The sequence below is a fragment of the Sceloporus occidentalis genome, unplaced genomic scaffold (assembly GCF_023333645.1).
Source record: "Sceloporus occidentalis isolate IW3139 unplaced genomic scaffold, rSceOcc1.0.p SCAF_13, whole genome shotgun sequence".
Classification (NCBI taxonomy): Eukaryota; Metazoa; Chordata; class Lepidosauria; order Squamata; family Phrynosomatidae; genus Sceloporus; species Sceloporus occidentalis.
In genome coordinates, this window is record NW_028316993.1 from 11,829,025 (window position 1) to 11,842,539 (window position 13,515).

At 44.6% G+C, this 13,515-nt stretch overlaps 1 protein-coding gene across 8 annotated transcripts in view; it reads right to left on the reverse strand.

Annotated features, from left to right (window-relative positions):
- Positions 1-13,515, reverse strand: part of MACF1 (microtubule actin crosslinking factor 1) — a 257,008-nt gene that overhangs the window by 103,714 nt on the left and 139,779 nt on the right. For 5 of the 8 annotated variants that reach the window (XM_089478295.1, XM_089478296.1, XM_089478294.1 and 2 more), the window contains exons 36-43: positions 5,603-5,752; positions 4,872-5,105; positions 3,992-4,219; positions 3,190-3,723; positions 2,302-2,478; positions 1,553-1,676; positions 817-1,025; positions 91-408 (exon numbers count right to left, since the gene is read on the reverse strand). In XM_089478295.1, coding sequence (XP_089334421.1) covers positions 91-408; positions 817-1,025; positions 1,553-1,676; positions 2,302-2,478; positions 3,190-3,723; positions 3,992-4,219; positions 4,872-5,105; positions 5,603-5,752 — 1,974 coding nt within the window. Of the gene's footprint in view, positions 1-90; positions 409-816; positions 1,026-1,552; positions 1,677-2,301; positions 2,479-3,189; positions 3,724-3,991; positions 4,220-4,871; positions 5,106-5,602; positions 5,753-7,572; positions 7,801-10,988; positions 11,142-12,072; positions 12,289-13,236; positions 13,387-13,515 lie in introns of all 8 variants that reach the window. The other 3 variants (XM_089478291.1, XM_089478290.1, XM_089478288.1) reach the window with 1 other exon arrangement.

The window sequence follows — 13,515 nt, forward strand, 5'->3', positions numbered from 1 at the left end:
GTGCGGATTCACCACTGCCTCTGACACGGAAGCATCTGGTTTCCGCTCTCTGCTCTCCCAAAGAGCCTCTGCTGTACAGTTGCTGCTCACCTGGATCTGCTGGGAGAAATGAGCGATATCATGGTGTGGCTGGTTCCCCGAGGCCAGGAGTCGGGCCCGGCTCTCCGTGAACTGCTCCAGCTTCTTGGAGAGCTGTTCGTACTGCTCCACTTTGGGGAGAAGGTCCTTCAGGGCGTCCTCCTTCTCTTGCTGCTGCCGACACAATCTCCCGAAGCGCTCTGTCACCTCTGCCAGCTGGCTCTGCAAGGCAGCCGCTGTGGTCCTTTCGGCTGTCTCCATGAAGCGCGTCACCATCTCCCGGGTGGCTTCTAGGCTGCTCCTCTGCCTGGCCATGTCCTGCTTCAGCTTCTAGGAAGAGGCAGGCAAGGAGAGCTCAAAGATGAGGCTCAAAGAGATCTCTCTCTTTCCACTGAACCCCAAATGCAGAGAAACCCACAAAGTTGTTCAGACCATGCAGAAATGGGAGGAACCCCTGCTCCCCTTTAATAAGGAGGATGAGGAAGAAGAAGATGATTAGGAGTGGGAGGGAGAAGGAGAAATAAAAGGAAGATGATCAGGAAGAAGAGGAGGAGGAGGAGGAGAAAGAAAAAGAGGAAGAAGAAGATGAGAAAGAAGAAGAGAGTAAGGAGAGGAGGAAGAGAAGAAGAAAAGGAGGAGGAGGAGGAGCAGAAACAGGAGGAGGAAGAAGAGGAAAAAGAAGAGGAGGAGGAGAAGAAATAATCCATTGACAGGAAGCTGAGCAAAAATCTGTCTCACCATGTTTGTAGCGAGGGCTTCCTGGATGGAAGTAGAGGAGAAAGTGGCAACGTCTTCCCGGTGGAGGTTTCCCTCTATCTCCGCCATGGACCGGACGAGGCTCTCCAGCCCTTCCTGGGCACTCTGTGACTGGGCAATGGCCTTCTGCAAGAGGTCTGAGTGCTCCGCCATTCGGCCAGAGAGACTCTGGAAACGGCTCACAATGGAATCTGGGGTAGCGTTGAAGGAAAAACAGCAGAAGGTTAAGAAAGGACCTGTTAACACAATATGCCACAAATAAAGGCAAAGCTGTTCACCCACATTCAGATGCTGGCATGTGATGCCATTCCTTGAGACCAAAGTAAGCTCAAGACATTTTGGCACGTGAGCAACAAAAGTTACTTTTCAAAAAGTATTGTGTGCCCATTACTTATCAATATTTGAAAAGGAACAGACTGCGATTATTCAGTGACAAAAAGGTAACTTGTTACATTTCTCCTTACGCCACTAATTACTTTTCCATTACTTTTTGCTACTAAGGGAGTGACTGCAAACAAGGTTTGCATCTGCACTTCAGAATTAACGCAGTTTGACATTGCTTAAACTGCCATGGCTCACTGCTATTGAATTCTGGGGTTTGTAGTTTTGTGAGATATTTGGCCTTCACTGTCAGAGATCTCTGGAGCCACAACAAACTACAAATCAAACTGCAATGATTCTGCAATGTGGAAGAAACCAAAGCTTTCTACACAGATACCTGTGGTTCGCTGAATGTCTCTGTGGTCCGGCACCGGGGATTGGTGTATCTCCAAGAGGGACCGTGCCGCCTTTTCAAGTTTCTCCACAGGCACCTGGTGTTCTGCAAGATCCTCCTGAAGATGCTGGGGAAATCAAGAAGAAAGGGATACCACAAGAAACATCAGAGCAGACACACATATATGGGAACCTGTTAACTGGATCCATCTAAACTGGATGTGGGAATCCTATGGGTTGTGGGACTGAAGATACCAGTGTTTTTTCACCTGGGAAGGGGATAATGCGGGTTGCAGTCCAGCAACATCTAGACGGTTGAATGATTCCCATCATGTTCTAAACTAGCAAGGGACTGAGTCTCAAAACTGGCTTGAAACTCCACATCTCTTGAGACCTAGCAATCTCAGAGGTAGGTAGACAACCATTTCTAGGTGGTTCTAGAAATCTCAGAGGTAGAACACTGAACACTGGTTGTCTGGTGTTCAGAAAATGCGCCCAGCACGCCATGAGACTTCTTCCAATGAGAGTCATTTCTTTTGCAAGTAAGGCAGGAGTTCTAATTAGGCTATGTGTTAAGCTCAGTTCTTATCATGGACCTTTGTCCCAGTACATCACACAAGAGAAAGCATATGATCAAACCCTCTGAAAGTCAGAATATATCAGACTTCTGTCATCTGGACTTTTCTTTATGGGGGGGACCGTTGAAGCCCAGATCAGTCCCACAGAGGACCATTTTGGGCACAACTCGCTCACCTTAGCACTGGCCAGCTGCTTCTGCAAAATGGCCGGGTCAGAGGAAATGGGTTCGGAGATGAGCTTGGCCACGGTAGCCTCACTCTCTTGTATCCACATCTGGAGGGAGTTTGCCACATCTTGGAATTGCTGAGACCGATCCAGCAGCATGTTCAGGTGAGAACCAAGGGCTGTGCACTGCAAGACACAGGGAAAGAAAAGGTCAGAGGTGATGACGTGGATCTCAATCAAAGGCTATTTAACTGCAAAGCTTGTATTCTGCATGTACAAAGGCAGCCACCCGCCCCAGTGCCTGACATTACCAGGACAAGGCTGTCAGTTTGACACCTTGCAGAATCATACTCAAAAGCAGAAATAATGCAGCTTATCTTGACTTTAGCTGCCATGGTTCAATGATATGGGATACTGGGATTTGTAGTTTTGTTTTAACCATCCCTGCCAGTGTGCTCTGATGCCACATGAAACTACAAACCCAGCATTGAGCCAGCACAGTTAAAGTGGTGTCACACTGGATTATTTCTGCAATGTGAGTACAATCCTACTTCTGAGGGTGTAGGCTCAAGTATACAAAAGCTCATGCTACCAACTTCTTTCTTCCAGTTAGTCTCAAAGGTGCTACAAGAACCCTTTGCAGACTGATTTTCCAGACTAACGTGGGTATGTCTTTCAATTCTACTTATTGGAGAGCAGGAAGCCTTGGAAAGAGATTATAAGAGGTTAACAAGGTGCTCCATTGCCAATGGTCTGTACAAGACTTATCAAGACATAACAGCAAGGCAGGCAGATGCTAAGCTTTGGGAACACAGTTCAGCAGCACAGCATATGATGCTCAGGCATGGATCCAGGGACTGCTTTTCCCCTCTTCCTTTAAAACCCAGATTCTTGTACCTTGGAGTGGAGAGCACTGTATCTCTTGGTGGCGTCATCCAACTTGCTCTTCACCAATGCTCCAGTGGCTGAAACCTCTGGTCCAGTTGCACCCACCGCTGCTGCTGCCCCCTTCTCTGCATCCAATACTTTCTGCCCCGACATGGTAACAAACCGCAGATCCCCTTTGTGGGAGATCACATCCTCCGAGAAGCTGCTCTGCCGGCGGAGCATCGGCCGGAGGGACTCAAGGTTGCCGTCTCTTTCGTGCATCTTCTCCAGCTCTTGCTCGGCCGGTCCCAGCCAGGCCTCAAACTCCATGTGGTCCCGCAAGAACTTCTGCAACTCATCGTGCAACACCTGCACCTGTTTGAGCTGCATCTCCGACTGCGACAAAGTGATGGCATACTGGTCCTTTAGTTGCTCCAGCTTTCCTTGGAGTCTCTGCTTCTCTGCTGGTGCAAGATTGTGCCCTTGTTTGTCCAGAAAGGCTTGGGCCGACTGTGTGGATAGGAGGACGCCTTGCTGCTGGGAAAGAAGCTCTTGGTGGTGGGCCTGGAGGAAAAACAACAAAGTCCATACATCAGGTTTAATTTGGGGGCACTCGGGGAGAGAAGCCTCTGCTACCTTCAGTAGAAGATGCCTCCTACACTTTTGCCCTTCTCTCAGGCCCTGTTTAGGTTCTTCTGCTTGGCTGCAAGCCCTACTTTTATTTCATTTCCCCAAAGCACCTTATGGGTTTATGGGTGAAGCTGTGCAACTTATACTGGGTATTTAAACTCAGGTTTTTCACTTGACTCTCTATCTGCCAGATCCCACTAACCTTCAAGTTTTGGTAGTGCAAATCGAGATTCTCTTCCACTCTGTCTGCATCCACCAGCCAGCCGTCGGGAGCATCTTGGGTCCTTGCATTTCCCTCTCCTCTGGCTTCGTGCCCCACTGGCCTCACCATGCCTTTGGGGAGCTCTCTGGACTGGCCCAATGAAGACACCCAATGCAGAAGGGATTCAATCTTGCTCTGGTTTTCTTCAAAGTCTTTGACCGCTCTGACCTGGAAGCCAAAGTGGGAGTAGAACATTTAAGGAATCAGGTAGTTTTAAGTGGTCACCTCCACCTGGCGTGGCTTGTGCACAGATGCCAAGCATATGAATGATGGTACTTCTCAAATATATGAACACAAGCGCACTTTAGTAACCCACAGACTAAGAAGTGTTGCAAAAACAAGCTCACTGAGCTTATTTTGCCTTCCACGACTGCTTTAAAAAGCTTCCTTGACACCTTCTCCCATGCAAAGCTGAAGACATGGGAGTCATTTTCACACAGGCACTGAAGCACAGACAGCTAAACACAGACCACCTTTAAGCCTTAACATTTTTTTTAAAAAACGGCCTTTTTTAAAAAAAAAAAAGATCAAAAATAATGTTTCCTTTCCCAGGGACAAGGCAAAATAAATAACCAGCACTGTTCCACTCCTTGCCAGACCAACCCACCAAACTAAACAAAACAAGAGTCTTTTGAACCAACTTAACCAAATACCTAACTAGGCCCACTTAACTGATGAAACTTTAACCTATATTTCTATCATGATGTATACAAATAAGCATGTTGGTATAAAAGACACACCGGGGGAACAAAGAGCAAAACGAAGGAAGGGAAGAAGAGATGGACAGACGGATGGATAGGGCTTTGGTGGCAGATGGTACCTTCTCCGTCTGCTGCTGGACCACTGTGCTGACGGCGGTTTCGAGCTCCTTCTGCGCAGCTTCCACCTTCTCCTGCAAGGAGTGGTATTGATCCTGAGCCTGGTGGTGCCTTTCTTGCAAGGAGGCCAGCTCCCGGGGGTCCAGCTTCGTCCGGTTCTCCTCCAAAAACTCCTCGGTCGCTTTCAAGATGCCAGCAAAGGAGGCTGCCCGGATGTGCATGTTCCGCTGTAGGTCCTGAGGATAGAAAAATTAAACAAAAGGAAGGATAGTGAACATAGTCTTGGAAACCCTTAATCTACCCTATCCAGATTTCGTAGTAGGGTTTGCAAAAACAAGGTTTTCCATAAACCTCCCATAAAAGCAATGAAACCAATTAGGCCCAAGAAAGAGCAAAATCTAGTGAATTACATTGGGCCCTTGTTATCTGCTGGGGATTGTTTCCAGGATCTACAATGAATACCAAAATCGATGGGTGCTCAAGTCCCATTAAATAAAATGGATAGTAAAATTGTAACTCTTATATAAAGTGACAAAGTTGAGGTTTGCTTTTTGGAATTTATATATTTTTGCAATAGCTTTCAAGCATCCTAACTTGGTTGCGAGAGGTGGATGTTACAATCCCACACCATCTGAAGCTTCCAAGAAGATGCTCAAGCAATGCTCTGCCTAGGGACCCAGCCTTGGCATAGATTCTCCCTCCCAAAATGGCCGTGCGCAAACGCCACCCATACCTTGATGTCGCTCTGCCTCTGCTCCAGCAGCGAAAGCTCTCCTCGGCTCACGGCTCCTTGTGGGTCCAGCAAACGGGTCTCCGCTTGATTCATCCAGGTGCGCAACTCCTCCAAGTTCCGGCTACGGATTACTTGCTGTTCTTGGAGGGTCTGTTTTGGAAGGTGGAAGTTTTTAAAAACAAAAAGGGCCCAGTTAATGGCTTCCAACAAATGCATGCAGACAAGTCGCAAGTCACACTTTAGCAGAATAAGTCCATTGCTGCATATTCTCTCTCTCTCTCTCTTACACCACATATCCTCAACTTTTGCTCTAGGCAACAATTTGGTTCCACTATCTGGGACAGAAGAGTGCAAACCATTTATAAATGGGCCATTCCCCATCTGAATGTTTTCCCGTGCTTTTACTTCTTTCATTTATGTATCAAGGACAGGTGTTGACCCAAAAGGTGTTTCCTTGAGGATGAATTGCCAAAGAAGAAAAAGAAGGAAAAGCCTGTGGAGATGCTACAGGAAAAAAGGAGTGAGAATCCAACCTCTTTCCTGCAAACTTCACAAGTATTTTAACCTTCTGAGATACAACTTTTCTTGAGCTTTTTCCCCTCTCCTGATGCAGGTGCAGGGAATCGCATCAGCTGAACCCAGACATGAATGATTTGCACAGAGAAAACCCTTGCTTTTTTGGATGCTTTTGGGACTAGAAAGCAATTAACCCAATTTTTCCTTGCAGACACATTTCTGCATCAGGGACCGAATATACTTAGGAATAGCTAGAGGTACAGAAAGACCTTTTAGGAGTGTTGCAGCTTTAGAAAGGTATTTTCTGGGAAGAGAGACAGAGAGAGAATGCACTGAAGTCTTTGAGCATCTCTTGAGCAATTGAGCATGATGTGTAACCCTGGACCATCCTCCTTTTCAACCAGCACACAATTTCTCTTTCCTTTCAGTCCCCTTAATGATTCAAACAGACACACTTGAGCCAAACAGCAAATACTCCTTTTCTCTGACAGTCTTTAAAGCCAAACAACAGAAGCAGTTTGAGGTGGAAGAATGGGAAGGAAAACAGAGATAGAGAGAAAGAGTGCAGTCCTTTTTTAAAAAAGCACTCTTCAGCAGCACAATGAGATCTTCTCGCATTAAGGATGGGAGTAGTGCACACTGAATCTGAAAAGGCAAAGCAAACTGGTTAATACACACATGGAGAAGAGGCAGAACGGGCATACATCACAGAAAGACAACTGTTAAAACGAAACAATATTTGTATTAATAGTGCCTGAAAACAGGGAAGGGGGAAATAAGGGGCATGCAGTTTCAGATTATGCTGTGCCAAGTTTAAATGCTACCGTTCATGCCTTCTCTTTGCCCACTCCATCCTGGACAATACACTGGTCAGGGCCAGGAAACTAAAGACTGTAATCATTGCAGGGATTGCTTGAACTGTTTTTCTCTATACCCCTCTTAAATAAATTATCTGGAAGACCGTCCAAGTCAGCTGTTCTCACCTTGTGGGTCACAACGCCTTTGGAGGTCAAACGACTCTTTCACAAGGGTCGCCTAAGACCATCGGAAAACACATATTTCCAATGGTCACAGGAACCGAGACACTGCAATTTGATGGTTCAGGGGATCACCACAACATGAGGAACTGTATTAAAGGGTCATGGCATTAGGAAGCTTGAGAATCACTGCTCTAAATGGTATTTATCTAAATGGTATTAGAAGATACTAATAATGGTGTAAAAGCAATCGTTGCAAAGCTTTCCTTTCTAGGAGCCCCTGGGTAAGTTTAAAAGAGGAAAAGACACACAGTCTGCTCCAATGCATCTGAGAAAGTAGACTGAGGTCTACGGAAGCACATGCTGCCAATTTCTTTCTTTCTTTCAGCTAGTCTCAAAGGTGCTAGAAGATCTCTCTAGTCTCTGCTCCTTGTAAACTAGGATGCAGGGCAGAGGCTGCCGTCCCACCGCCGTCACCTGGTCTGTCTGCTCCGCTTGCTGGAGACAGACCTGCAGGACCTCCATCCGAGTGGCCAGTCTCTCTGAAAGCTCCCGGAAGGAGCTCTGCAGTTCATTGAGCAGCCTCAGGAGTCGCCTGCTTTGCTCAGGTGTTAGATCCTGTGCATGCTCAGAGATGAAGACCTGGATGTCAAAGGCCGCCGCATCCAGCTGGGATTTGGTGTCTGCGAGGGTCTCCTTCAGCTCCTGGCCATGTTGAGAAAGAGAAAGCAAGAAGAGAAGAGAACAATGTAGTCAGTGCAAACTCTTTTGAGGCTGCGCACATGACGTATACAACTCACAGAGGATGCAGCCCTGGAGATCTTCATCCAGGGCTTTGTTGGTGGTGGTGTGTGCCTTCAAGTCATTTCCAACTTTTGGCGACCCTAAGGCCACCCTATTGTGGGGTTTGCTTTGTAAGATTTGCTCAGAGGAAATGTGCCATTGCCTTCCCCTGAGGCTGAGAGAGAGTGACTTGCCCAAAGTTGGCCAAGCTGGGATTCGAACCCTGGTCCTACTCCAATGCTCAAACCCCAACACCAACTAGGGTTGCCAGACATCAATGCCTATCCAGAACCATATATCCAAGGATAGCCATGTTGGCCATATAGCAAAGTCCAGTGACATCCAAAACGCACAACGCAGTGGTATCTTTTATCGAGCCAACTGAAATGCACAAAATAGGTGTTGCAAGCTTTTGAAGCTCCATTGGCTTCTTCAGCACCTTTGCCTGAAGAAGAAACTGCCAGTGGAGCTTCAAAGCTTGCAATGCGTTATTTTGTGTATTTTGGTTGGCCAATAAAGGTTTCACTGCTTTGTGCGTCTCAGATGTTACTGTATCCAGAGAGAGTTTTTCTGATTTATTTAGCAGCCAGCAATTGCAAGGCTGGATGCTACTGACACTTTGGCCTCCTTGAATGAGTGACCAGAGACTTTAGACCATGAGAACCTCAATGGTCTCCTCCTCAGTTCTGTTCCTCTAAATGCTCTCCTTCTTCCTTTGAAAATAAAGCAAGCTATTATGAGGATCCCATTGCACTTCAGTGCTTTATTCAAAGTAAACCAAACCCTGCCCTGTCTGTTTTCCCAGGAGCTTTTCACCACTCAGAGCAACACTTAACAACCAATAATAATTTAATTCGGAGTAGAATGGAACTAACTAGTAGGGCTACCAACTCCATAAAATACTGTTTAAACGTTTGGTATGCATTGGGAGGAATGGACAACAAACTCAGTTTTATTCAAAAAATGCTCTGGAGTTCCAGACAAACAAGAAGAAATGCTTTTTTCAAACCATGCATCAGGCATCTACAGAATTCATGGCCATAGATGGTTATAACTTTGGATAAAGCCGTTTGCCAGAGACTCTTGTTATGTCTCCTGGCACAAAAATGTATTTAGAAATTCAAAGACACAGACGATAGGCCTGTCAATGGCTACTAGCCATTATATATCTATTTTTAGCCCTACATGGACGAACAACACATACAAACACACCAAATCCTGCATGCAGCCAGCAGAGGGGAGCTTCATCAAGGAAAAGTCACAAATCTCTGCTAATAGCAGAAGCAATTGAATTGTGCCAAAGAATTTGGGAGAAACGACAGCAAACAGGGATAAAGAAAAGTCCATTTGGGCCAAGGAAAAAAATGGGGGAAGGAGAGAAAGAAAGGGAGTTGAATGAGAAACAGTCCCATCCTATTCTTTCCCCACAATATCCAGAAAGAAAAAAATTGGGTATCAGACACTGGCTACTAATAGGATGTGGCTCCCAGCATCACAACCTTACTTTGTGTATTTCCTTCAAACATCTGGTTCTGGGAGAATGCAACAAAAATATTCTCAATCCGGCACAAATAATGATTTAATTCATGATTATTCTTAAACTGGGAAAATATATTATTTATTGTTTTGCTGAAAGGGGGCACAGAATGAGGTTAAGAAGCTGCATTTGGTATTAAACAGCATGGGCTGCTTCATGAAAAGACTGATAATGTCATAACTTGAAAGTTGGCAGGCTTTGAGAGTGGGCTTGTAAACAATTCCTTTTCTTGATGCCAGTTGTAGAAAATGGTTTAAATATTTTGTTATACTCTTATAATTGCGTATTTCCTTTTTTACAAGCCGTAATTGTAAAAAGTGTCAAGAGAAATGCCTTAAACATGTACGAGGCACAAAAATGTCTCCTGGGCACTATGGGGACATCCACACAAGAATATTTATTTTAATACACATATACAGGTTGAGTGTCTCTTATCCAAAAATTTAGAAATCCTGAAAACAAAATCTTACTCATGGGTAGTTGAGATAGCTACACCTTTGCTTCCTGGCGGTTCAGTGGGCAAAAACTTTGTTTTATGCACAAAATTATTTAAAATATTGTGTATAAAAATACCTCCAGTCTATGTGTATAAGTGGTACTGAAGTGTTAATAGAGACCTTGGGCCCTTTCACACTTCACAGTTATGGCACTATGATTCCACTTATTTTTATTTTATTTATTTATGGTATTTATGCCCCACCCTTCAGCCCTAAAGGCTCCCAGAGCAGCTTACAATTATTATTATTATTATTATTATTATTATTATTATTATTATTATTTGAACTGCCCTGGCTGCCTTCTTTGGAACCCTGTAGTTTGGAGAGGTACGAAGGCTCTTTGGAAGAGAATTCTTCTTTTTTTAAAATTTAAATGTTTATTAAATTTTAAAACCAATACGCTTAATACTTAAAAATATAAACCCATACTTTACACATGCAACTTCTTTAATTATCTAACTAACATAGCTGTTGCTACAACCCTACAACCATACACTCATCAACAGCAACCACTCTTACATTACCAACCATCTTTGAGTTTGACTATACCATTATTAATTCAATCTTCTTGTTTCATGTCTTGTCCCCTTATCCTTTCTGCTAACCCAACCTCCTACCTTCTTTTACTCTCTTCCTTACTTATCTCTCTTTACCTCCTACTTTCCTTCTTTCCATTATCCTTTCTTTACTCTTCTCTATACCTATTCTTCCCTACTCTCCTCTCTCACTCATTCATCGTAACCATCCCTTATCCTTTCCTTATTCTCTCCTTACCCACTTTGCGTCTTCTCTTCTTACTTTCTTCTGTAGCCATCCTTCCTTTTATCATCTTCCTTCCCGCTTCCATCTATACATCCTTATACCTTCCTCACATACACTAAGCTTCTTCTCAGGAACTTGAATCTTGCTCTCCAGAGTCATAGTAAATCCAAGGATTCCAAAGATATAGTCAAAGTGGAATCATAGTATTATAACTGTGTAATGTGGAAAAGCCCCACAAATGTCCCAATGTCTCTCTGTTTCTTTTTTCTGTCTCCCGTAAGACCAGATTTGGTATGAGGTCTTGCAATGAGTACCTTGTAGCTCTGAAGGCAGGAATTCAACCGGCCAGCGTCCTCGGTTTTGGCGAGAGGTTCAAGGCTGTCGAGAAACTTCGCGGTCTCCGAGACCCAGGTCAGCAACCCCTGCAGTTTGCCCTGGAGCGTTTCATGCTGTGCCAGGACTTTAGACTACAAAAAATACAAATAAAATAAAAAAGTAAAATATGATTTCAAAAAATAGAAACAAATGAGAGGAACCAAGAAAAGGGCCAACCAAGTTTAGACAAAGAAGTAAACCTTAAAAATAGAAAATAAAGTGGGTCCTTGCCCCAAGACAGCTGTCCAAGTTTAAAAGAGCATTAAAGACCAGTCTCTTCTGGCAGACTTATCCAGATGATTTTTAAATTATGAATTTCAAATGGTGAATTTCCAGTGTGAATTGTTTTAATATGTATATATTTTATTTGTCTTTTTAAATTAATGTTTGTTTTAAATGGATGTGTTTTAAATGATGCTGTTTGTTAATTGTTGTTGTCCCTTGCCACAAACCATGGAGAGAGGCAGGTGATAAATAATAATAATAATAATAATAATAATAATAGAAGATATCTGCCAGGTTTTGATTCTGGGATGGGTGGGTAAGAAATTATTATTATTATTATTATTATTATTATTATTAATTGCCTATCTGCTTGATCTTCCTTTACTAGTATTTGTCTTAAATTGTCATGTTAAATTTGAGGGTGGGTGGGTCTTTGGGTTATACGGCTTTTATGATATTAACAATTATTTTGTATTTTAATGTATTTTAATGCTGCTTTAATGTTGTAAGCCGCCTTGATCCAACTGAAGAGGCGGGATATAAATAAATATCATCATCATCACCACTACCACCACCATCATCACCGATGTTGCCAAGGTTTGGTTCCAAGACGGTCCATGGATACCAAAATCCGTGGGTGCTCAAGTCCCATTACATATAATGGTGTAGTGAAATGGTGTCCCTTATATAAAATGGCAAAATCAAGGTTTGCTTTTTGGAAACCGTACTGGAACAAACACAGTGGTCTGCTCTGTTCAGGAGGACCACAAAAGCATTTTGTCTGCAAAGGATGGGTACCTTTTCCTCTTCCGCCGCAGTGCGAAGGTTGAGCAGCCAAGCGGCCAAGGCTTCGCTCACGGAGCCAAGAGAGCGCTGGAGATTCTTGGCATCTTTCTCCAAAGCCTTCAGCAATTGCTCAGGGACCTCTTGGGGCCGGCCAGCCAGAATCCCTTTCGCCGCTTCCAGATCCTGAGTCACTGGGGATGACAGAGTCTTCAGCTCCGTGTCCAAGGCCTAAGGAGCAAGAAGAAGAAGAAGATCATTAACCAAAATATCAGCAACTAATATGGCCCTCATCCTCCCTCGGTCTGCTCTATTGTCGTCTCAGCTCTTGTCAAGTCCTATTAATCCTGTCCACAGGGCAGGATTTGCCAGGTTTTGCACTTGTGTCATCGTCTAAGCATGAAGCAAAATTTGGGCCAAAGAAAGGAGTTTTGAAACGGGGGGGGGGGGGGGGGGGGGGAGAACCAGCATAGTTCTCACAGCTAAAGTGAAGAAGGAAGATCAGAGCTAAGCATTGAGATTGTTCTTTGTAACTAGTTATTAGAGAGCCAGAGTGGCATTTGAGCATTGGATTATGACTCAGGAGACCAGGGTTTGATTCCCATTTCAGCCACGGACACCCATTGGTTGACCATGGGCAAGCCAAACACTCTCAGCTTCAACAAAATCATCATCATCATCTTATATTTCACCTTTCACCTAATATAGAGACTCAATGACAAACCTCCTCTGAACAAACCTTGCCAAGAAAACCCCACAATAGCTTCGCCTTAGGGTCGCCATAAGTCAGAAATGACTTGAAGGCACACAACACAGAGACCTAGTTACTTGGTGGGAAGGGAGAGAGTAAACAAGTTGCATTTGTTTGTGGAAGACAGTCCACAAAGAGAGCCTGGTAGGAACCTAGATCCTGCAATCGTGAGGCCAGATCCTGCAATCTGTCAAGTCAAGCTGATCTCCTTTTGTCCAGCATCCTTGCTCTGAGAGTGGCCAGTGAAGTATCTCTGGAAAGCTCAGATGCAGAGCAATCCTGGTGCGCCTCCATCCTCATCTGTGACATTTGTCCTGGGCCACCTCTCTGGCAATCCCAAACCTGAGCCCAGAGGGGTCTATGGGGCTTGAATACTGCCAAGGTCTTTGGGAAAACCAACGTGAGAGGTATGATTTGGTTCCTCTTACCTCAGCTTGGCGGAGCAGGTCCTGCAGTGTGGCTGAGCTCATCTCTGGAAGCTGAACCCGCTGGATGCGCATTTCGATGTCACGCACCCTGGACAACAACGCAACCAGCTTTTCATCGTATTCCAGACAAAGCTGTTTACTGTGTAGAGTCTATGGGAAGAGTTGCGGGGTGGGGAGACATAAAAACATGGACTTTAGATTTATAAGAACGGGGAGACAGGCAACACAGAACAATCTTCGACCTCTTCCTCTTTGCATGGCTGTACCTTTCATTTCACC